Source organism: Cebus imitator, unplaced genomic scaffold, assembly GCF_001604975.1.
Source record: "Cebus imitator isolate Cc_AM_T3 unplaced genomic scaffold, Cebus_imitator-1.0 Scaffold234, whole genome shotgun sequence".
Taxonomy (NCBI): Eukaryota; Metazoa; Chordata; class Mammalia; order Primates; family Cebidae; genus Cebus; species Cebus imitator.
Genome location: NW_016107549.1, coordinates 431,366 through 455,834, shown reverse-complemented (window position 1 = coordinate 455,834; position 24,469 = coordinate 431,366). Strand labels below are relative to the sequence as shown.

Below are 24,469 nucleotides of genomic sequence, written 5' to 3'. Positions count from 1 at the left end.
AAAAAAAAAAAAAAAAAAAAAAAAAAAAAAAAGCAAGTGAGTGAATGGGTGGATAGGGCACTCTAAAGAGCAGGCATAGTCCAGGCGAAGGCTTGGCAGGCAGGACCTGAGCGGGGGCGGGCCGGCTCACCTTCTGTTTATCGAGGATCTTCATGGCATAGTGGTTCCCGGTCTCCTTGTGTTTCACCAGCATCACCCGCCCGAAGGAGCCCGTGCCGAGGGTCTTGATTCGTTCAAAGTGATCCAAGTGGGCTGTGTTCTGTGGGCAGAGGGGTCAGCAGGCTCAGGACATACCCTTCCCACAGCCTCCTGGGCTAAGGTCTGGGGCATCCCCTCCACCACCGGCAGAGGGGGCCCCGGGGAGCACGTGGGGTGAGCGGGGTGAGGACAGGAGGCGGAAAATCAAGATGGCAGAGATTCCTTAAGGCGGGTGGCAGGGGCCAGATCCGGCTCTGGCCTGGGGCCCAGGAGCTGCTGGCAGCTGTGCTGGGGGCAGGGGCGGGCCGTTGGAAGGGGTGGTGGGATGGGGGTGCCTGGGATTCAGCAGTCAGGTGTCTCCATGCAGGAGCCCTCATGGGCACCTAGGGAGCCAATGGGGAGGGTCTGGAGCCTTCCAAGGGGTTCCTGAAATTCTAGCTGTGTCGCAGGGACACAGCCAGGGGACTAGGGGTTACCAGCTCACCCAACTCCGGGCTCTGCACCCAGCAGCCTTACCTGAGCGGGACTTTCCCATTTTTTAAGAAAATCTTCTTTGGCTTTGGCTAAGAATTCTTTCACTGAAAGAGAGAGAGGGGAGAGTTAGAGAACCCCATCTCGCCGAGGTGGGTTCAGGTGATTTCTGGGGAGATACTTGGTGGAAAGTGGGGTGCAGCTGCCTCAACCCAGAACCTGACCTTTTTCTGGTGCCTCTGGGGGCCCTGGCTGGGCCTCCCTTGCTCCAGAGAGGTGGGATCCAAACACCACTCCATCCAAAGTGGGGTACAGAGAGTCTCAGGGGGTCACTCCCAGGGGAACGGAAAGAGGCATCCAGGCAGGCCAGCACACCCCCACTCGCCCCAGTTCTGACCGACATTCCATGGCCAGGGCCGGCGCCAGCCGGGGTATTTATAGCCTCGGGATTTGGCGGTTCCTCCAGCCCCTTCTCTGGGGAGGCCGGGCCTGGGGTGGAGACCTCAGGGGCTCGGGTAGCAGGCGCCCTTGGGGGGCTCAGCTGTCACCTTGGCCCCCAGCTGGCCCTGTTCCTCTCCGTGCCAATCCGAAGGGCTTTGCTCCAGAGCTGGTTCAAGGGAAGTCTCTCCCAATGCCCACTCCTCGGCCCCACGGCACCCCAAGGCGAACATCACCACCCGGCTAACGTTGAAAGTTCCCCGGCGGACCCTGGGCTGATTGCTGTCCACAGTCTCATCTGAATGCCTTGTCAGCCTGCCTTGTATCCACTGCCTCCATTTAACAACCCAGGAAACAGGCTTGAAAACAGTCATTTTCATCTCTGCTGAGACACAGCCCAGCAAAGCAGCTATGGGCCAGGACCTGGAGACAAGATCTAGTTCAGAGCCCAGCCTGGTCTCCAACGAACTTCATGACTTTGGGCAACTGATCTTACCTCTCTAGGCCTCAGTTTTCCTCATCTGTAAAATGGGGTGGTTTTGAGGAATGAATGAGTTCATCTTGGCAAAGGGGGTTAGACAGTGGCCCACATGATGTTAGTGCCAGATAAATGTCAGCTATTATTATTTTATTTATTATTTTGAGACAGAGTTGCTGTGTCGCCCAGGCTGGAGTGCAGTGGCGTGATCTCCACTCACTGCAACCTCCGCCTCCTGGGTTCAAGCGATTCTCCTGCCTCAGCCTCCTGAGTAGCTGGGATTTCAGGCGCCCACCACCATGCCTGGCTAACTTTTTTATTTTTAGTAAAGACAGGGTTTCACCATGTTGGCCAGGCTGTCACAAACTCCTGACCTCAAAGTGATCTGCCCACCTTGGCCTCCCAAAGTGCTGGGATTACAGATGTGAGCCATCATGCCAGCCTATTATTTTTTAAACTGAAGTATAAAATATGGGAAGACAGGCCAGGTGCAGTGGCTGATGTCTGTAATCCCAGAACTTTGGGAGGTTAAGGCAGGTGGATCACTAGGTCAGAAGTTGGAGACCGGCTTGGTCAACATGGTGAAACCCCGTTTCTACCAAAAGTACAAAAAAATTACCCAGGTATGGTGGCACATGCCTGTAATTCTAGCTACTCAGGAGGCTGAGGCAGGAGAATTGCTTGAACCCAGGAGGCGGAGTTTGCAGTGAGCTGAGATCGCACCACTGCGCCCCAGTTTAGGTAACAGAGCAAGACTCAGTCTTGGAAAAAATAAATAAATAAATAAATAAATAAATAAATTTTAAAAGGCCAGATGTGGTGGCTCATGCCTATAATCCCAGCATTTTGGGAGGCCGAGGCGGGCAGATCACCTGAGGTCAGGAGTTCAAGACCAGCCTGGCCAACATGGTGAAATCCCATCTCTGCTTAAAAAAAAATACAAAAATGAGGCAGGCATGGTGGCAGGCACCTGTAATCCTAGCTACTTGGGAGGCTGAGACAGGAAAATTGCTTGAACCCGGGAGGTGAAGATTGCAGTGAGCCAAGATTGCACCATTGCGCTCTAGACTGGCAGACAGGAGTGAGACTGAGTCTTAAAAAAATAAAAATAAAGCAAAAAATAAAAATAATAAAAAATAAATAAAATATGGGGAGAGACGGGGCAAGGTGGTTCACGTCTATAATCCCAGCACTTTGGGAGGCCAAGGCGGGTGGATCACTTGAGGTCATGAGTTCGAAACCAGCCTGGCCAACATGGTGAAATTCCATGTCTATTAAAAATACAAAAATTCGCTGGGCATGGTGGTGGCTGCCTGTAATCCCAGCTATTTGGGAGGCTGAGGCAGGTTCACCTCTTGAACCCGGGAGGTGGAGGTTGCAGTGAGCTGAGATCACGCTGCTGCACTCCAGCCTGGGGGACAGAGTGAGACTGTGTCAGAAAAGTTCTAGCTACTTGGGAGGCTGAGGCAGGAAGATCATTTAAAGCCTGGGAGATTGAGGTTGCAGTGGGCTGTGAACATACCACTACACTTTAGCCTCAGCGGCAGAGTGAGACTCTGTCTCAAAAAAATAATACTCTGGGAGCCGAGATGGGGGGATTGCTTGAATACAGGAGCTCGAGACCAGCCTGGACAACATCAAAACCCCGTCTCTACAAAAAATAAAAGCATTGGCGAGGTGCGGTGGCTAACACCTGTAATCCCAGGACTTTGGGAGGCCGAGGTGGGTGGATCACCTGAGGTAAGAGTTCGAGACCAGCCTGACCAACAAATAAAAAAAAACATTAGCTGGGTGTGGTGGTGGGCACCTGTAGTCTCAGCTACTCAGGAGGCAGAGGTGGAACGGGAGCTCAAGCCCGGGAGGTCGAGGCTGCAGTGAGCCGTGACTGAGCCACTGCATTCCAGACTGGATGACAGAGTGAGGCCCTGTCTCAAAAAAAAAAAGCAGTAATAATAATAAAAAACAAATGTAGGGGATACATTGAGTGCTCAAATTTTAAATGGGCAGCCTGAGAGATTCTTACATTATGGACTTGTCCTTTTAACTACCACCTAGGGCAACAAGGGACCAGCCCTTGCTGTGTTTTCTGTGCTTCATTCTGACCCTGTGGGGTGGGAGCTGCTGTTTTTCCCACTGTACACAGGAGAAGACTGATCAGGTCTGTGGTCACCTGCCTGCCCCCTACTTCCCATGAGATTAACTATTTCACTGCCGACTCAGCCACTGGTTTCAGCACTGAGTCTAGTGCACCAGGGTGGTCAATGTGGACAGAGCTGTCTTGAACCCCCTGATGTTCCTGGGTTTGCTACCACCCTGAGGGGCCCCATACACCTGCACTTTGGGACTGCTGGTCATCTACCTGCCAGGAATCCCACATGGACTTCTGGGGAGGGGGAGCCACCCACACTACTTGTCCCCAAGGCTCTCCCTCAGCATTCAGAGAACAGAGCCCTCACCAGGCTAGAAAGTGGTAGACTGCGGCCAGGCGAGGTGGCTCACGCCTGTAATCCCAGCACTTGGGGAGGCCAAGGAGGGTGGATCACAAGGTCAAGAGATCGAGACTATCCTGGTCGACATGGTGAAACCCTGTCTCTACTAAAAATACAAAAAATTTGCTGGGCATGGTGGCGCGTGCCTGTAATCCCAGCTACTCAGGAGGCTGAGGCAGGAGAATTGCTTGAACCCGGGAGGTGGAGGTTGCAGCGAGTTGAGATCACGCCACTGCACCCAGCCTGGGTGGCAGAATGAGACTCCATCCCAAAAAAGGAAAAAAAAAAGCGGCAGATGGGAGAGGAGAAAGACTGTGGTCAAGAAGGCCCCAGAAAGAATGACTGGGGCGAGAGGGGACAGCCACTGAGGGGCTGGGAATCCTAGATGGGTGTCTGGCTGGGCCACCAACTAACCCAGGGGCCTCTCTGAGCCTGGGGGCTGCACCGAATCCAACGCTTTCACTAGCAGAACCTTTGTGTGTTTTGTTTTGAGATGGGGTCTTGCTATGTTGCCCAGGCTGATCTCCAACTTTTGGCCTCAATGGATTCGTCTGATGTTAGCCTCCCAATGTGCTACGATTACAAGTGTGAGCCACCATGCACGGCCTCACAAGCAGAACCTTTGTGACACAAAACATCTTCCTTGGAAACCTCCAAATAATCCACACACAACTCAGTACTGAGTGGGGAGGGTGGAGGGCACCCTCCTGGGACTCTACCTTCACCCACACAAGAAGGCAGAGAGGTGCCGGGCTTGAAAGGAATCCAAAAGGCCTGGTCCGTTTTCCCTTTTCTCTTAGCAAAAAGGAAAGAATTGCTGAATCCTCCACCTCCCTGACTCACTGAGCTCCCAGCCTCTGGCTGTCTGCTGCTGCTCCATGGAATAGCTCCACAGGGTGCCTTGCTCTTAGCACCGCCCTTCTCTGGCCTCTCAAAGGACAGGAGCGCCCAGGCTCTGTCCCCTCTGGTGCCACTATGGCCCTGTTAGCTTGTCAGATTTGGGGATGGGGCATGGGGGAGGCCAGTGCCAGGAGGAGCAGGAGACAGAGAGGGATGATGGGGGGACGAGTGGGTAACCTCCATCAAGAGCCCCCACACTCACCTCTGCTTGCTGTCTCTTCCAGCAGAGGGTGGAATAAAGGGTAGGTGGGATGGGGTGACCTGGGGGCCTCCTGCCCCCTGGCCAGGGAGGCTCAGGGTGCTGGCTTCGGCTTAGGCTCCCAGAAGGTGTGGTGCAGGTAACTCAGGAAACGGACAGCCAGGTGGGCCCAGAGGAGTAGCTGCAGCCACAGCTGGAAGGTGGTCTCCGAGTCCTCGCCCTGGCTGCTGCCTGATCCCAGGTCCATCCCCAGCCCCCCTGGGCTCTCCCTGGAATCTTCCTTTTGCTAAGAAACCAGGAAAATGCAGAGCCTCTAAGTCAGCTTCCTTGGGAAGGCCTCGGGGGACCAGGGAGGAGGAGCTGGTTGCCACAGAAGCATTTAAAGGTACCTGCTCCAAGCTGGCCAAGGTTTGCAGAGGGCTTCCTTGGCAGGAGGCGATGGGAAGTCTCCCAAGGGTGTCCCACTGGCTGGCCTGCATGTCCTGGGGTGGGGCGATAAAGCTAACTTCCCTTTCCAGGGACTTTACTGCTCCCAGGATGCCAGGCCTGGCCTTCCTCAGTGGGCACGGGAGTGTTCAGAGGACAGCGCCCGATGTGCCCAGAGCAGCACACACTGGGCAGAGGGGAAGGAGTTAAGGTTCAGGATCACGAAACAGAGACTCCCTGGGGGCTAAAAAGGCCCCAGAGCTCCCTTAATTTGCTGAAAGAACAGCTGTAAAGAAAGGCTTGGGGTGGAGGTGGGGGGGGGGCAACAAGAGCCACCCTGCCTTCTCCCCTGAACTCCCTTTCACCGTGGAACCCCCAAATCCTGCTATCCCCAGAGAGAAAATGGGTATGTCTGGCTCTTTGTTTTGCTCCTATGCGGGGGCAGAGAGGGGAACGGCATCCCAGGATGTCCTTGGCCTCTGTCAAACCTTGCCCTGTGCTTGGCTCTACTCTCGGCCATGAAAGTCCAAACCGGAAATGAGCAGCTAAACCCAGGGCTGGGGGAGGGGGAGGCAGCCTTGACCATCTTTCTCCTTCTTTCCAGATCCCAAAAGAAGTGGAGGGTCAGTGGCAGCTTCTCTCAGAGTGCCTGGCACCCAGGACCCCTGCTAGCCACAGGAAGTGGCAGAGGAGGGTAACCCAGTCAGCTACTGGCCTGTACAACCTGCCGCCCTGCCCACATCTTCCATACAGGGAGTGCCAGCTCCCACTCTGGTCCAGATTCTACTTGGGCTGATAGAGAAAACTCAAGATACTGCTTCAAAAGCTAGGCCACAGCAGAAAGCAGAAGTCTAGAAACTTGCTCTGGGAATGGGGAATTGCAACAGCAGAATGTCAATTTGGTCAGGGGGCTTGGGGTCTCTCTTGGAAGGACCCCAGCCTCAGAACCCCCTTCCTCCAGACAACAATCTCAGACCCTCTGGCCTTTGAAATCTGGCTGTCCTGGGAGTTCTGGGGCAGGAATGCCCAGCCTGGGCTGGGCCACCCTATTCCAGGCTGGCTGATTCCTCCAGTGGAGCTGGATTCCCCGCTCTGGGCTTACCATGCCACAAATCTGAGCTGGACCCCAACACTGGACTGGAACGACCCCCATTCTGGCCTGGACAATCCCGTCTGAGCTGGACCCCAAAACTGGGTTGGAATGACCCTCATTCTGGGCTGGACCCCCATTCTGGACTGGACGATCCCCAGTCTGAGGTGGATACCAACACTGGGCTGGAAGAACCCCCATTCTGAGCTGGACCCCATCACTGGGATGGCCGGTCCCACATTCTGAGCTGAACCACAACACTGGGCTGGACCGCCCCACCATCACTCGCTGAGCTGGACCCCTGGATGGTCCACTCGCTGGGTGGACCATCATTCCTTCCTTGTCTGAACTGGGCCACCCATCCTCTCTGCTCTTCCCCAGGCCGCATAGGCCGGGGGTGTACAGGAGGCATTTCCGGGGCCAGCCAGGGGTCCACACCCTCCTTCTCTTCGCCTGCGCTCCAGACCCCGCTGCAGCCCCTCCCTGACTTGAGAGGCGGAGTGTGCCTGGGAAGTTGCTATAGCAACAGGGCTCAGCCTCACCATCGCTGGAGTTGGAAGCCATCACTCAGTCCTGCTCTTAGGGCACCCAGACTACGGTGGCTGAGAAGGCTCATGAGACCTGCCGTGCCGGCTCAGCTGTCCATCCCCATAACCCTGCCTACAGGGGGAGCTAGGGAGCCGTAGGGTGGGAGCAGGAAGAGAAACCCAACCCAGAGGCCACTGGGTGCAGAGGAAGAACAGATAGGACCCTCTGAGTTTCTGCAGAGGCGGTTGGGCTAAGGCGAAAGCTGCCCTCACAAGACCCTCTTGGGCACCCATACAACTGCCAAAGCACAGAGGGCGTTTGACAGCCTTAGGCATCCATAGGATGTTACACGGCACCAGTTCTTCCTATCTAGGGTCTTCCTGGGGATGCTTCTCTCTCTTTGCCAAGATCTGCTTGTGTCCCGGGGATTAGGGGGCTCCCTTTTACCAGCTCTGCCTCTTCCTCTGTGGGCCAGGTCCCAGGGGTAGCTTCAGCCAGTGCCAGCCACGACCTGAGCCCCACTTGGCTGTCTCTGATCTGGGCGTCCGCCCCCTGGGGCCGCTGCTCTCTCTCCATTCTTCCAGCTTGGCCAGAGCCTGGGGCTTAGTCTTTTTTCTTTGCCCTCTCAGCTCTACCCATGGCTTTGCCATTTTTGGGTGCAGATTCCCCACACTCCACTCCAGGGCTCATTCTAGACCCCTGCCCTCTTGGGAGGAGGCAGACTCTGTCCTGCCCTGGCACAAAAGATGGTACCACAGGGGACTCACTGCAGGATGCTTAACTGGTGCCTCCCAAGGTCTGGACATTCTCCTGACCCTAGTCGGGCCGGCATCTGGCAGATGAAATCCAAGTGCCCCCTGCAGGCTGGCCTGGCTACTGCCCCCGCCCCTGCCCCATCCTTACAAGAGGGCAAATTTTGTCTAACTCCATCTTGTCAGAATCGGAGTGCCTCAAAGCAAAGAGGGACTTCCTTCCTCATCTTATTTCCTTATCTGGGAGCCTCTGGGAGGAAGTACAGCTTCGGGCGTTTCCCAAAGTGTGACATGGTCCCAACTGGCAGAACATGACATGATTTTCAGGATGTTTCATTTATCTAGTTATACTGTATATAACTAGCATAGCAAACTCATGATTTCATTGATATTATTGTTTAGAAAGAGCTCAAAGTTTACATCTGAAAAGAAGTGAGAACAATTTTTATTATTTTAAATTAAGAAAATATGATAAAAGTAAAAATCTGGGAGGCAGCTGAAGAATGTCAGCGTTGGGAAATTCTGGGGTCCAGGAAGTTTGCTGGTAGATGGATATGGATGTGAATCCTGCCTCTGCGACATCACCTATGTCATGGATGTCATTTCTTTCTTTCTTCCTTTTTTTTTTTTTTTGAGACAGAGTCTTGCTCTGTTGCCAAGCTGGATTGCAGTGGCACAATCTCAGCTCACTGCAACCTCCGTCTCCCAGGTTCAAGCGATTCCCCTGCCTCAGCCTCCCGAGTAGCTGGGACTACAGGCGCGCGCCACCACGCCCAGCTAATATTTTTGTATTTTAGTAGAGACGGAGTTTCACCATGACCAGGATGGTCTCGATCTCCTGACCTCATGATTCACCCACCTCAGCCTCCCAAAGTGCTGGGATTACAGGCATGACCTCGGCCTTCCAAAGTGCTGGGATTACAGGCGTGACCTCGGCCTCCCAAAGTGCTGGGATTACATGCGTGAGTCACTGTGCCCGGCCCGTCATGGATGTCATTTCTATCAGAGGGCTCCTTTGGAAAATTTGGATAACAGCCCATTATGAAAGTCACCAGAGTAGATGTATCTATCTTCCTGGCCATTTAGCTGGTGGCGCAGCCTAGACGCCCAATAAACAGTAGCTCTATTTCAGTGATCATTCATTCCTGGGTGTCTGACCTGTGCCCTGAGAGAATCAGCGGTTCCTTCCAGAGCCTCTTTTTCCTGGGATCCTTTTCCTTCTGCAGCTTTCCACCCCCCACCACGTGTCTGATAGCCTTGAAGGTTTCACAGGACTGTCATCTCCCCAACTTCCAATGGAGCCACTGCAATACATAGCTGCCCGCCTCTACCTTCCACCTCCCAGCTGGCCTCACCTGCTGGGGGCCTGGCTCCTCCCCTTCTGCCTAGTCCCCTCCAAGCTCATACCCAGACCTTTTTTGGACACTACCCACCTGCTCCTCGGTCATCAAGCACTCAGCTATGGGCACTTCCCTCCCCAGTCCCCTCCCACTGGTGACATGTCAGGCTTCTTCATGGTTGCTCTGTGACTCTGAATTCTGCTATTTGAATCCGTATGGGAATAAAGTTCCCTGGCTTTCATCCCTTTCAGGGAGGGGGCATTCCGAGAACTGAGATGCTGGGGTTTGAGACCAAAAATTGGCCCTCCTTTTCAGTTCCGAACTATTTCTGGGTAATTGGACAAGGGATCCCAGCCCCTTCCAGCTTTCAGACTGGAGTGAGAACAATTTAAGAGCTGGAAGCATTGGGAATGGGATTTAAGACCATTTCTAAGGGTATTTCCAGACACCGAATCTCCTTCTCTGGCTGGCTCGAAAAGGCCAACAGCATTTGGGGGCAAGTGGGTAAAACAGGTCTCTCTCTGGCTGAGCCCTGGGAATGATCAGAATCTATTTGTCCCTTGGCAAAGCAAATCACTAGACGTCACCCATTACTCTCTTTGACCACCTCCCCCTCCCCAGTGCGCTTTCCGACCATCCCAATTCAAGGCCAACGAACCTCACTAGACCCAGACACTTTTCATCTCAAGCCAGGAGCCGTGGAAGAAGCCCCAGGGACTGGGTGAATGACGAAGCCTCAGTTGGGAAACAACCATTTATTGAGAGGCCCTCCAAGGAGCCTAAACCTCACTGCAAGGCAGGAAACGCGAGGGGGCTCTGGCACCGCCCCCCTACCCCAACGCAGGAAAGACGACGAAATGAATCCCAACAAGACCAGCTCAAACTTGGCTTTGGAAGCACTTAAGCAGTTCTCTAGGTTCGTAAACAGTCTGCTACCCCAGCCAGGACCAGACGCTTGCTTGGAGGACGGAGCACAAGCAGAGAAGCAGAGTGACAGAGTGACAGGATGAGGGAGACAGAGGGACCCAGAAAGATCCTGTCCCCCATGCCAAGTGACACAGAAGAAAAAAACAATGCTGGAGGTGGGCCTGGGAAAAGCTCAGGGGGCAGTGTGGGTTTGGAAGAGGGGGCTGTGCTAAGGTGAAGAGGGGAAGGGCAGGAGAAAGATGGCGGGGGCTGGAGGGGGGAGGGGTGTGGTCACCAAGTGGCCAAGGTCCCTGCGCAGTGGAGGCAGAGAGACCCCATCGCATTCCCAAACTGGCAGAAACCTGGGTCGGGGTCAGGCAGAGGATCCCATGGGAGAAGTGAGTGAGGAAGTGGGGGGGGATTAGAATCTGGGGAGAGGGGCCAGGAAAGGAGAGGTAGGCTGGTGACAGGGCCCCGTGTGGGGCCCCAGCGGTCAGACGTGCCACGGTTGGCAGTGACAGCTGGGGGGGGCACGGTCTTTGCAGTGTGGGGCGGCCCTAGGGGAAGGGGACCCCTACGGGGGTACTCTGCGGGCCCGTGGGCCCCAGCCTTAGGCCGGGGCAAGGGGCGCTGGAGGGTAAGCAGAGAGGAATGGGGGGGCCTCGTGGGGGGAGGGGCCAGGCGGTGATGGACAAGGCCGGGGCTGGCAGCGCAGGGCCGGGATCGGGGTCACGGCCCGGGCACTCACCGCTCTCCTGCTCGCTGCCCTTCTTGGCGGCGGCGGCGTTGCCCATCGCGGCGGCGGCGGCCGGGGCCGGTCCCGGAGCTGCGGCGCGGCGGGTGCTGGCGGCGGCCGGCGGCCCCGGAGCGCGCTGGGCGGCGGCGGCGGCCCTCGGGCTGGCTGCGCTAGCTGCGGCGCCGCGACCCCCGCCCAGCCCCTGCTTCCCGCGTCTCTCCGCGCCCGCCCGCCCGGGAACCTCAGCCCAAGTCCGCTGCTGCTGTCCGTGACGCCCCCGCAGCCCGCCGCTCATTGGCCTAGGACGCATTGACTGACGGCTGCGCGCCGTCGTCCATTGGTCATCCCTCGGGAAGACCGCGCCGCTATAGGCTCTCAGCCTCGTGACGTACCCCGGGGACTCTCGGCCATTCACACACTCGCGAGGCCGCAGCTGGGCGGGCAGACGCGTCCGATTGGCCAAGAAACTGGAAAGGCCCCGGGGTCCGCCCCGCGAGGCCGCCGATTGGCTGAGGCGCGCTGTCCCGCAAGCCCCCAGTAGAACGCTCAGTGTCAATCCGGGGGTGAGAGGGCGGGGCGGAGGCGCAGTCTGCGGGCCCGGGCCGGCGGGGCGGAGCGGCGGAGGCTGGCGGGCAGCCGCACAGCGCTCGGAGGCTCAGGAGGCGGCCCCGGCGGGCGCCCGGGCGGCCCCGCGCGCGCCGCAGTCCCCCGCCCCCGTCCAGTGCGGCAGCGGCTGTCGGCCAGCCGGGGTTGGCGCCGCGGCCTGCCCGGCGCAGCCGCTGTCCACCTGCCAGTGGGGGAGGGGAGCGGCCGGCGCGCGGGTCAGAGGTCACCCGGCCGCCGCCGGCGTCATTCATAAGGCCTGGCGCTGGGCACCCGTGGTGACCAGGCCTGCTTGGGGGCCAGGCCGCGGGGGCTCCTGGGTTTTCCCAGCCGCAGGCAGGAGGATGCTGGCCCCGGCGCAAAGGGTGGCTGAGAGGGGGCGCTCCGTGTCCAGCCCTTTGCTGGGCCCCAGCCCTGGGCTCCTGCCAGTAGTAAGAGCTGGCACCCACTTAACGCTCCTTCGCACCACACTCCCATCGCATAGGTGCTACCATCATCACTCCCATTGCATAGATGAAGAATCTGGGGTACAGCCAGGCAGATTCCCTGCTCCCATTCCCCGTCTGTATTTCCTGTCTGGGCAATGCAAAGGGAACCTGCCCCTTCCTTCGGGATTCTCTTTCAGTACACACCTAGCCAAGGACAGTCTGGGTTTCCCAACTGCGACACTACTGACGGCGGGGGTGGGGCTGGATCATTCTCTGCTGGGGGATGTCTTGTGCACCACTAGGTGTTAAACATCCCTGCCTCTACCCACTGGATGCTAGTAGCCCCTCCTATTCCTGCTGGCCGCCACCGTCTCCCGATGTTGGTGAATGTGCTCCTGCGGGTCAGAACTGCTCCTGATTGAGAGGCACTGACGAGGAGTGCTTTTTACATTATTTTTTAATACAAAAACATTTTAATATACAAACAACAATCACAACAGCATCCACATGGCAGCGAGGGGACCGGGGCACTGCCAGGGGACGGGACAAGGCAGGTCACCCGACTCGGGAGGGCTAGCTGGGCTCAAAACTCAAGCCCATCTAGACTTGAACAGCCCACACCTGCAGTCCCAGGTCAACCACAGTTCCAGGGAGGGTCAGGGCCTTTCTATGAATTACCGGGAAATGGCTGGCCACTCCGCCTCTGGATGGTTACATGGTAACGTTTAGCAAAATTTAACAAAAGCGTTGCTGTTTGCGTGTTAGGATCGTGATGTTTATTTCTTACTGTGGGTAAAGGGCAAAGTCTGAAAAATCACTGATTATAATCTATATGCAGGACAGCTGGTTTGCTTAAGTTTTGACAAAGAAAAACCCTTCCTGGAATGGAACCTGTCTGGAATACAACTGTAGAACCAATTAGGACTGGAGTGGGAAGCTGGGAAGAAGATATGGGACAGCCCACCCACTGGACAGGCAACAGGCCACCTCTGGGGGAGAGTGGACAGTTAGTTGCCTCAGCCCACCTGAGACAAAAGCACAAACATTCTAAACGAAGTGCTTTAAATTTTCAGACTGACCAAATATTTTTTAATATAAAAACATTTTAATAATATACAAACAGCAATCTCAACAGCATCCACATGGCAGAGAGGGGACCAGGGCAGAGAGGGGGAGCGGGCTGGGGTGGGACGATTTTCAGGGTCCCAGTTGCTTCCCTGGCTTCAAATCACCCTGGTCTTAGCAGAGGGCAATTAAGGCAGCTAGAGGCAGAGGGCTGACCCGGAGACAGACTGCACAGCCAGGGCCCTCTGATACCATCTTCCAACCATGGCAGCCTCCAGGGAAAGCCAGATCCCTTTAGGAGATAACAGGAAAGTGGCTGTGATTGACAGGAAAGGCAACATGGTTCCTTGGCATCCTGCTGATCATACCTCTGGGAATAGAGTTTTCCAGGGGCTGCTGGATTGAAGACCCAAGAATCTTCCTGGGAGCAGGATGGAAATGGGATCCAAGTCTACCTACTGACCAAGATTTCTTGCCTGTGGTACTAAAGGCTAGAGTGCCTCTGCTCAGATGTGTGGGAAGAGAAAGGAATGACAGAGACTTTGGCTCAGCAGGACCAGAAACTTGGCAGGCACTGACTGAGTAGGTAAGTCCCTACTCGGGCCAGGGAGGTCTGTGGAAAAGCTCTGGGTCTGTGGCACTCAAGGGCGCACAGTGGCGCAGTGGCCTCAGGTAGAATTGATGATGTGTATGGAAGACGAAAAGAACACAAATCAGAAAGAATTAAGAACTGAAGTACCTGCTTCTTATAAGCCTATACAGAAGTGAGATCGTCCTTTTCAGCCAGGACTGGGGAAGACCTGAGGCCTGTTCTTTCCTAGGGGCTAAGTTTGACAGGCCTGGATGCAGCTGATGGCCCCCAAAGTCCTCTAGATGGGCTCTGCAGGACTCGCTGGGAGGCCTGGGTGGCCCCTGCCGGTGTGGTGGGACACTCTCGGTTCCTGCAGTTAGATGCAGTCCATGGAGTTCTCAGGGAGGAGGCCAGGGATGCAGCAGCCAGGGAGGCCTAGGCCCTTGATAGGAGTGCAGCTGAGTGGGAGACCACAGCCCAGGGAGGGGTCCTGGTTCTCTATTGCCTCCAGCCTGTCCGTGTTGTTGTCCCAGTTGATATGGAAGCGGGTCACCCGGGGGTTTGAGGCCAAGATGTTCCGCTGGAGCTGGGGCAGGAAGAGGAATGTCAGTCCTTATTGGCATGCCCTCTCCTTGCTCCCGTAGAGCCAGGACACCCCCAGTCACTCATCTCAAGCCCAGCAAGAGCAGACCTACATGTGGAACTCCAGAAAACACATGAGCACCATGATTTAGGGCCAGGACCTATCTCTTTTTTTTTTTTTTTTTGTGATAAGAGTTTTGCTTTTGTTGTACAGGCTGGAGTGCAATGGTGCAATCTCGGCTCACTGCAACCTCTGCCTCCGGATTCAAGCCATACTCCTGCCTCAACCTCCTGTGTAGCTGGGACTACAGGTGCGTGGTGCCACACCCAGCTCATTTTTGTATTTTTAGTAGAGATGAAATTTCACCATGTTGGCCAGGCTGGTCTCAAACTCCTGACCTCAGGTGATCCACCCGCCTTGGCCTCCCAAAGTGCTGAGATTATAGGCGTGAGCCACTGTGCCTGGCCCAGGACCTATCTTTTTTTTTTTTTTTTTTAAAGGGACAGTTGCACTGTTGGCCAGGCTGGAATGTGCAGGCACGATCTGAGTTCACTGCAGCCTCAAACTCCTGGGCTCAAGTGATCCTCCCACCTCAGCCTCCAGAGTAGAGCACACTACCCACGTCTGGCTCATTTTTCTGTTGGGTAGAGACAGGGTCTCGCAATGTTGCCTGGGCTTGCCTATCTAATCTCTATTCTCTAAGACATGCCTTTTAGAAACAAAGAGCTCTTTCTCCTGCTCTAAGTACTGTAAGAACTGAACATTACTTGAAAACCTTATGAAGAGACCTTGACTCCCAATTTGCATGGCTGAACTCCTCCCAAGGATAAAGAACTGCCCCGTGGGAATCAGGAAGTGGAAAGAGACCCCACCTGAGAGAAGTCTGGCTTCATGGGCGGGTTCTCCCGCAGCTCGGGGTTGAGGTACTCATTGTTGACGTAGTACCCCACTCGGATGAACTCCTGTCCGTGGTAGGTGCAGGTGATGAGGACCACAGTCACACCCACAGCATCAGTCTCTGGGATGAGGGATGGGTTGGGGGCGTCAGCCTAGGGGAGACACATCCTAGGCCTTAGCAGTGCCATAGCCATGTCTCAACATCATTAGCACAAAGATCCCAAGCAACATGTATTTACTGAGCAAAAAGTACGCTCTCTGCCCTCAGCTTTTTTTCTGCCTCTGCCTCTCAGGTTCAAGCAATTCTGCCTCAGCCTCACAGGCAGCTGGGACTACAGGTGCATACCACCACACCTGGCTAATTTTTTGTTTTGTTTTTTTGAGACGGAGTTTTGCTCTGTCACCCAGGCTGGAGTGCAATGGCGCGCAATCTCGGCTCACTGCAAACACTGCCTCTGTGTTCAAGCAATTCTCCTGCCTCAGCCTCCCGAGTAGCTGGGATTACAGGCATGCACCACCAGCTCAGCCTTTTTTTTTTTTTTTTTGTATTTTTAGTAGAGATCGGACTTCAATGTGTTGGCCAGGCTGGTCTTAAATTCCTGACTTCAGGTGATCCACCCACCTCGGCCTCCCAAAGTGTTAGGATTACAGGTGTGAGCCACCACGCCTGGCCTTTTTTTTTTGACATAGGGTCTTCCTCTGTCACCCATGCTGGAGTGCAGTGGCGCCATCATGGCTCACTGCATCCTTGAACTCCTGGGCTCAAGCAATCCTCCTGCTTCAGCCTCCCAAGCAGCTGGCACCAAGGTGTTTAACAACTTGCCTAGCCAATTATTTTTTGTAGAGATGGGGTTTCTCCATGTTGCCCAGGCTGGTCTCGAACTCCTGGGCTCAGGCAATCCTCTCGCCTTGGCCTCCCAAAGGGCTGGGATTACAGGCGTGAGCCATGGTGCCCCGCCAGGAGTTATCAACTGATGGAAAGACAGAATCAACCCCACAAATGACTATAAAACGTTGACCGTGGCAGGGAGGGGCATGTGGAGGAGTTTGGTGAGCCAGGGAACAGTGGCATGAAGCTGAACAGGTGGGGCAGGTGGATATCAGGCCACTCAGGGGGCCAGATAAGGGATTGGGAAAGGGCAAGAGAGTTAGCAGGAGGTTAAGTGCCACATCATTCTTGTGGTCTGAAAAGAAGACTCTGGCAATGTGCGGAGGAGGCTGTAGCAGAAGCAGAAGGCTGACGCCAGTCATCCTGGAGAGGCAGTGGCCTTGGCCTAGACCAGGCAGTAAAGGAGATTCAGCGTGTGCTGCTGCAAACAAGACCAGCCACGTAATTGGTGGAAAATAAAACCAGTGCAAAATGAAAACACCAGGCCCCTCTGAAAAAGCTGTTAGGTGTCAGACGGTGACAGCAGAGAATCGCACCAAGTATGGGGTCCTGTGTGGCTGCCTGGGTTGCACACCCAGGAGGCTGGTCCTGATAGTTGAGTAGATAGACCCTGTCAGTGGATTTGACAGTGGTGGCTGAACGGCTTAGATGGGATGTAGTGGCTTAGATGGGATGTGGTAGCTTGTATTAGGGCAGTAACAGCAGTGATGGAGGTAAGGGAGTAAATCAGAGCAGAGGCTCCCAGAGAATCACCTGGAGAGCTCAGAACCTCCATTTCTGCTTTCTTTTTTCTTAAGAGATGGGGTCTCACTCTGTCATCCAGACTGGAGTGCATTGGCACAATCACAGATCACTACTGTAAACTCCTGGGCTCAAGTGAGCCTTTTTTTTTTTTCTTCTGAGATGGTCTCACTCTATTGCCCAGGCTGGAGTGCAGTGGCACAATCTCAGCTCACTGCAACCTCCGCCTCCCATTCGAGCAATTCTTATGCCTTAGCCTCCCGAGTAGCTGGGATTACAGATGTGTACCATCACACCCAGGTAACTTTTGTATTTTTTAGTAGAGACAGAGTTTTACCATGTTGGCCAGGCCGGTCTTGAACTCTTGACTCCAAGTGATCTGCCCGCCCCAGCCTCCCCAAAGTGTTGGAATTACAGGCATAAGCCGCTGCCCCAGCCGGTCTCAAGTGAGTCTTCTGCTTCAGTCTCCCTAGTAGCTGGTGCTACAGGCCTGCATCACTACAGCTAATTTTTTATAGGGAGGGGTCTCATTCTGTCACTGAGAATGCAGTGTAGAGGTACACTCATAGCTCACTGTAGCCTCAAACTCTCAGGCTCAAGCAAGCCTCCAGCTTCAGCCTCCCAAGTAGCTGGGACTACAGATGTGTGCCACTACACCTAGCTAATTTTTTTATTTTTTGTAGAGATGGGGCTGTCTCACTATGTGGCCCTGGGACTCCTGGCCTTATGCAATCCTCCTGCCTCTGCTTCCCAAAGTGCTGGAAGCCACATCTGGCCAGAATATACATTTGACAACCTAGGGGTGCTGCATGAGAGCCATTTAGGAGTTACAGTCCGTCCTCATTATTCACGGGTTCCATAAGTGCAAATTCGCCTACTTGCTAAATTCATTTGTAACCACACCTGTTCCCACCTGAGGTCAAACAAGGCAACACTGCCTTCCAGTCTCAGCTCTTATTGTGAACGAGTGTCCTTTCTTCAGTCTACTTAGTGCTAATTTTTTCCCATTGTGCCTTTTGTTGGTGAGTTTGCTGTCTACGACAGCACCCAACGGTAGTGCTGAAGTGCAGCACAGGGTGCAAGAAAGGCCTTAGGGAAAAAAATGTGTGTTAGAGAAGGCTTCAGGAAGGAGTTAGAGTGCTGCTGGCTGTGAATTGAACATAAATGAACCACAGTACATATTACTTAACGTGTCTTCTTTTTTCTTTTTGAGACAGAATCTCGCTGTGTCACCCAGGCTGGAGTGTAGTGGCGCAATCTCGGCTAACTGCAATCTCTGCCTCCTGGGTTTCAGCGATTCTCCCCCATCTGGAGGATTTGCTTCCTGAGTAGCTGGGATCACAGGTGTGCACCACCATGCCTGGCTAATTTTTGTATTTTTAGTAGAGACCAGGTTTCACCATGTTGGTCAGGCTGGTCTTCAATTCCTCACCTCAGGTGATCCACCCACCTTGGCCTCTAAAAGTGCTGGGATTACAGGCGTGAGCCACCGCGCCCAGACTGGTGTCTTTTCAACAGAAACACACATACAAGTTTAGGTATTGACTGGCTGACAAAACGCAGCTTCTAAGAATCTACCCCTGTATTTCCCGTGGGGCAATGGTTCAGTATTCACTAATTCAGTGTTTGTGGTAACTTTATAGAACATAGCTCTTGTGAATAACGAGAATTGACTGTAAATCAGTGGCAGCTTTGACACAGAGGTGGGGGAAAAAAGGGCCTGAAAGCCTCTGAGAGGTCAGATAGTTCCTGACAGTAGAACTAGGATTTAAACCTGAACTTTAAAATTTTTTTTTATTGATTGATTGAGACAGCGTCTCACTCTGTTACCCAGGCTGGAGTGCCGTGGTGTGGTCTTGGTTCATTGCAGCTTCTACCTCCCAGGCTCAAGTGATCCTCCTACCTCAGCCTCCTGAGTAGGTGAGACTACAGGCGTACACCACTGTGCTCTGCCGGTTTTTAAATTTTTTGTAGAGATGGGGGTCTCACGTTATTGCCCAGGCTGGTCTCAAACTCTTGGCCTCAAGCAATCGTCCTACCCTGGCCTCCCAAAGTGCTGCGGTTGTAGGTGTGAACCACTGCACCCAGCCTCTATTTATTTTAAAAAAAAATTTTTTTTTTTTTTTTTTTTTGAGACAAGGGTCTCTCCCTGTTCCCCAGGCTGGGGTGCAATGGCATGATCTCGGCTCACTGCAACCTTCACCTCCTGGGTTCAAGAGATTTTCCCATCTCAGCCTCCTGAGTAGCTGAGATTACAGGCAAATGCCACCACGCCCAGCTAATTTTTGTATTTTTAGTAGGGATAGGTTTCACCATGTTGGTTAGGCTGGTCTCAAACTCCTGACCTTGTAATCCACCCACCTAAGTCACCCAATGTGCTGGGATTACAGGCGTGAGCCACCATGCCCAGCTCTATTTATTTTCTTAATATTTGTTTTGTTCTTTTTTTAGAGACAGGGTCTCACTGTGTTGCCTTGGCTGGAGTACAGTGGCTCAATCATAGTTCACTGCAGCCTTGGACTCCTGGGCTCAAGTAGTCCTCTCACCTTGACCTCTGGAGGCCCTGCGCCCAGCTGAGTTTGAACTTTTGATTCCTAGCACTCTATGGGATTTCAGGTAAAAGAGGATGTCTCTAAAAGTCAAGGGCTGAGGCCTAAGGCCTCATCTTTCTTACCTGAAAGACAAACATGTGTCTCCCTGCTGGCACAGGGCCTACCAGCACCGAGTCTAGGATCTGATCAAACTCCTCACTCTCAGCTGAGCCAACATAAATGATCTTCCACTCCAGGTCTGCAAGGACATAGGAGAGTTAATGAGTTGAAATAGCTCGACAGCAATAAGGCAGTGAAAGGGCCTTGTGTTAATTTTTTTTGAGTTGGAGTCTCGTTCTGTTACCCAGGCTGGAGTACAGTGATGTGATCTCAGCTCACTGCAAGGTCCACCTCCCAGGTCCAAGTGATTCTCATGCCTCAGCCTCCAGAGTAGCTGGGATTATCGGCACCCACTGCCATACCTGGCTAATTTTTTTTTGAGACAGAGTTTCACTCTTGTCACCCAGGCTGGAGTGCAATGGCATGATCTTGGCTCACTGCAATCTCTGTCTCCCAGGTTCAAGTAATTCTCCTATCTCAGCCTCCTGAGTAGCTGGAATTACAGGAGCCCACCACCAAGCCTGGTGAATTTTTTTATTTTTAGTAGAGACGGGGTTTTACCATGTTGGTCAGGCTGGTTTCGAACTCCTGACCTCAGGTGATCCACCCACCTCCGCCTTCCAAAGTGCTGGGATTACAGGTGTGAGCCACCACGTCCGGCCTTTTTTTTTTTTTTTGTATTTTTAGTAGAGATGGTGTTTTGCCACGTTAGCCAAGCTGGTGTCCAACTCCTGACTTCGAGTGATCTGCCCACCTCAGCCTCCCAAAGTGGTGGGATTAAGGTGTGAGCCACCACACCCAGCCTTTTTTATATTTTTAGTAGAGATGGGGTTTTGCCATGTTAGCCAGGCTGCTATCCAACTCCTCACCTCAAGTGATCTACCTGCCTCAGCCTTCCAAAGTCATGGGATTACAGGTGTCAGCCACTGCAGCTGGCCAGGTCTTATATTAATTTTATTTTTATTTATTTATTTTTTGAGACAGTCTCCCTCTTGCCCAGGCTGGAGTTCAGTGGCATGATCATGGCTCACTGTAGCCTCAACCTGCTGGGCTTGAGTGATCCTCCTGCCTCAGCCTCTCACCACGTTGGGATTACAGGTATGGGCCGCCGTACCCAGTCTTGTGGTAATTTTAGACAGATTCTTATTCAATCTGTGAGGCATTTAATGCCAGGCACTTCAGTCCTGAATGCAGAGATGGGCACAAAGCTCTACTTCCATTAGGGAATTCTGTTTTGTAGGCCTAGCTCTGACAAGTGACCTTGACTGTACCTCTGGGGAAACCTGGGCCTCTCATGGCCTGAGCGTGAACTATATGGCAGAGACTGAATTAAGAGCCATGTGACACAGCCATGCCGAGAAGGGAATGGCAGGGAGTTGGGCCATTTCAGGGCTCTGCCCACTGGGTGCTGGGATAGGAAGCAGCATCCTCTTTCACACACAGGGACTGGTGCCACTCAACGGAGTGGATCCCTCGACAACTGGGGCAGGGCGGCAGATTCCAATCCAGCAGGACAGCCAGCAGGCAGGAGGGGGAAGGTAAGGCTGCTCAGGGAGCCAGCCACTCTGGTCTTCCAGATCTGGAACCAAGTCATGCCTACTTAGAGATATTTGGGCAACTCAGTCAGCAAATGCAGCATCCAGGGTGTTCCTCCAAACCCTCCCCTGCTTTTTTTTGAGATGGAGGCTTCACTCTTGTTGCCCAGGCTGGAGTGCAGTGGTGGGATCTGGGCTCACTGCAACCTCTGCCTCCCGGGTTCAAGCAATTCTCCTGCCTCAGCCTCCTGAGAAGCTGGAATCATAGGCATCTGCCACCACAGTTGGCTAAATTTTTGTATTTTTAGTAGAGATGTAGTTTCACTATGTTGGCCAGGCTGGTCTTGAACTCCTGACCTCAGGTGATTCACCTGCCTTGGCCTCTCAAAGCGCTGGGATTACAGGCGTGAGCCACTGTGCCCAGCCTCAAACCCTAACTCTTGCACCCCATCCGGCTGCGGAGCTCCATCGCCTGAATATGCTCCATGGAGATGAAAGCAAAGTGCTTACAGAGGCCCTGCCCGTCAATCACAGGAAATTCCCAGTGACCACGGTCTCTTGCAGGAGGTCCAAGTGTATCAGGGGCAAGGTCATTTTAGTACAAGGAGGCTTGGCAAGAGGCTTGAAGCCTATTTTTGGCTCTTTAGAAATTACACAACCCTTCAGCTCTAGCAGCTGGGGGGAAGTTTCACAAGCTGTGATTTTCACAGGAAGCAAACTCTCTCAGAAGCTGCCCTGTTCCTTGGTCTACTGTCCCACAAGTGCATCCAACTTTGGAAGTACACTGCTGCCGGTTCATGACTATAAAGATTTGTTACCTGAGCCCCAAGCCTGTCTCTGATGCTTTGGCTGCCTGTCCCTTTGTGGTTTCACTCAGGAACCTGATAGCAGGTCTGTAGGATACAGGCGACCACTGAACTCACTGGGGGTTGGTCATACTAGCCTCTTATTATTATTTTGAGATGGAGTCTTGCTCTGTCACCCAGGCTGTAGTGTTGTGGCGTGATCTCGGCTCACTGAAACCTCTGCCTCCTGGTGGTTCAAGCAATTCTTCTGCCTCAGCTTCCCAAGTATTGTAATTGTAGTACAGAAGGGGTTTCATCATATTGGTCAGGATGGTCTCGAACTCCTGGCCTTGTAATCCACCTGCCTTGGCCTCCCAAAGTGCTGGGATTACAGGTGTGAGCCACCACGCCCAGCCTTAGCCTCTCATTATTTGCAGGGAGGAAATTAACATTTTTCCGCCTAGAGATGGGGTCTTGGTCTGTCACACAGGCCGGAGTGCAGTGGCATAATCATAGCTCACTACAGCCACAAACTCCTGCATTCAAGCGATTCTCCTACCTTAACCTCCCAAGTAGCTGGGATCACAGGCTCGTGCCACACGCATAGGTAATTTTTACTTTATTTATTTATTTTTTTGAGACAGAGTCTTGCTATGTTGCCCAGACTGGTGTGCAATGGCACGCTCTTGGCTCACTGCAACCTCTGCCTCCCAGGTTCAAGCAATTCTCCTGCATCAGCCTCCCAAGTAGCTGGGATTATAGGTTTGTGCCACCACGCCAGGCTAACTTTTGTATTTTTTTTTTCTCTTCTCTCTTTTTAGTGATCTGGTCTCTGAATATCAGTATAATTTTTGTATTTTTAAGTAGAGATGGGGTTTCACCAGGTTGGTCAGGCTGGTCGCGAACCCCTGACCTCATGATCTGCCTGCCTCAGTCTCCCAAAGTGTTGGGATTACAGGTGTGAGCCACTGCGCCTGGCTAATTTTTATATATATTTTTTAGAGATGGGGTCTTTCTTTGTTGCCCAGCTTGGTCTCAAGCAATCCTCCTGCCTTGGCTTCCCAAAATGCTGGGATTTGTCTGAGCCACCATGCCCAGCCTGTTGATTTATTTTTGTTACAAGCAGTGACACAACTAGAATCAAGTTAGGGGAAGACAGAAAAACAAGCCAGCCCTGCTCTTTCCTTTCCAAAGCAGTTGTGTGGGTTTGGTATATTTCCTCTAGCCCTTTCCTCTCATAGCCAGTAGAGTCCCATATGGGTACATTTAATTCATATGCTGGGAGGGCAAACTAAAGGGTCTAAAGTGTACCTACGAGCACCTGATGTTGTCCAGCTGAGGTCAATACTAATTGGCAAAACCTAAACAAAGAGCATGTGGAAACTGACTGAAAGAAATAGGCCCGTGCAATATGGTGAGAGACTTCAACTCTACTAAAACTCAACAAAGTTGATTGGGAGCAGTGGCTCATGCCCGTAATCCCAGCGCTTTGGGAGACCGAAGAGGGCAGATTGCAAGGTGAAGAGATCAAAACCAGCCTGGCCGATATGGTGAAAATCCCGTCTCTACTAAAAATACAAAAATTAGCTGGGCGTGGTGGCGTGCACCTGTAGTCCCAGCTACTAGGGAGGCTGAGGCGGGAGAACTGCTTGAACCCAGGAGGCGGAGGTTGCAGTGAGCCAAGATTACACCACTGCACTCCAGCCTGGTGACAGAGCAAGACTCTGTCTCAGAAACAAACAAACAAACAAACAAACAAACAAAAAAATTAGCTGGGTGTGGTAGTGCACGCCTGTGGTCCCATGTATTCGGGAGGCTGAGGTTGGAGGATTGCTTGAGCCTAGGAGTTCAAGGCCGCAGTGAATCACGATCGAGCCACTGCACCCCAGCCTGGGCGACAGAAACCCTATCTCAAAGGAAAAAAAAGAAAAAGAAAAAATGTACTGTGTTGACTGTTAGGTACACAGGCTAAAATGGCTCTTTCAACCACAGTCAGAAAGAAACTGGAGAATTAACTGAGGGCTGTAGAGAAATACCAACTCAAGAATTATAGAAGCTGGTTGGGTGTGGTGACTCATGCCTGTAATCCTAGCACTTTGGGAGGCTGAGGCAGGCAGATTGCCTGAGCTCAGGAGTTCGAGATCAACCTGAGCAACATGGTGAAACCCAGCTCTACTAAAAATACAAAAAATTAGCTGGGTGTGCACCTGTAATTGCAGCTACTCAAGAGGTTGAGGCATAAGACTTTCTTGAACCCAGGAGGCGGCAGAGATTGCAGTGAGCAGAGATCATGCCACTGCACACGAGGCTGGGCAACAGAGTGAGACTCTGTCCCCAAAAAATAAATGAAAGAAAGAGAGACAGAAAAAGAAAGAAAAAGAAGAAAGAAAGACAGAGAGAAAGAAAGAAAGAAAGAAAGAAGGAAAGAAGGAAAGAAAGAAAGAGAAAGAAAAGAAGAGAAAAAAGAAGTGTTATAGCTTTTTATGTATTACATGCTCATGGCTGTAATCCTAGCACTTTGGGAGGATGAGGCAGGCAGATGGATTGCCTGAGATCAGGAGTTCGAGACCAGCCTAGGGAACACGATGAAACCCTGTCTCTACAAAAATACAAAATATTAGCTGGTCATGGCAGCATGCATCTGTAGTCCCAGCTACTTGGGAGGCTGGGGCAGGAGAATTGCTTGAACTCAGCAGGTGGAGGTTACAGTGAGTTGAGATCACGCCACTGCACTCCAGCCCAGGTGACAGAGTGAGACTCTGTCTAAAAA

The 24,469-nt window shown here is 53.0% G+C and overlaps 2 protein-coding genes across 3 annotated transcripts in view; both read right to left on the bottom strand.

Moving 5' to 3' along the window:
- Nucleotides 1-11,216, bottom strand: part of PRKACA (protein kinase cAMP-activated catalytic subunit alpha) — a 28,608-nt gene extending 17,392 nt beyond the window's left edge. The window contains exons 1-3 of one of the 2 annotated variants that reach the window (XM_017497634.2): nt 10,964-11,216; nt 715-776; nt 131-259 (exon numbers count right to left, since the gene is read on the bottom strand). In XM_017497634.2, the coding sequence (XP_017353123.1) occupies nt 131-259; nt 715-776; nt 10,964-11,009 (237 nt within the window). In that variant the 5' untranslated portion in view covers nt 11,010-11,216. Of the gene's footprint in view, nt 1-130; nt 260-714; nt 777-1,066; nt 1,744-10,963 lie in introns of those variants that run through there. The other variant, XM_037727534.1, reaches the window with a different exon arrangement.
- Nucleotides 11,217-13,025: 1,809 nt separating this feature from the next.
- ASF1B (anti-silencing function 1B histone chaperone) overlaps nt 13,026-24,469 on the bottom strand; it is a 16,308-nt gene continuing 4,864 nt past the window's right edge. The window contains exons 2-4 of the mRNA XM_017497632.2: nt 19,403-19,518; nt 15,074-15,250; nt 13,026-14,204 (exon numbers count right to left, since the gene is read on the bottom strand). Coding sequence (XP_017353121.1) covers nt 13,995-14,204; nt 15,074-15,250; nt 19,403-19,518 — 503 coding nt within the window. The 3' untranslated portion in view covers nt 13,026-13,994. The remainder of the gene's footprint in view (nt 14,205-15,073; nt 15,251-19,402; nt 19,519-24,469) is intronic.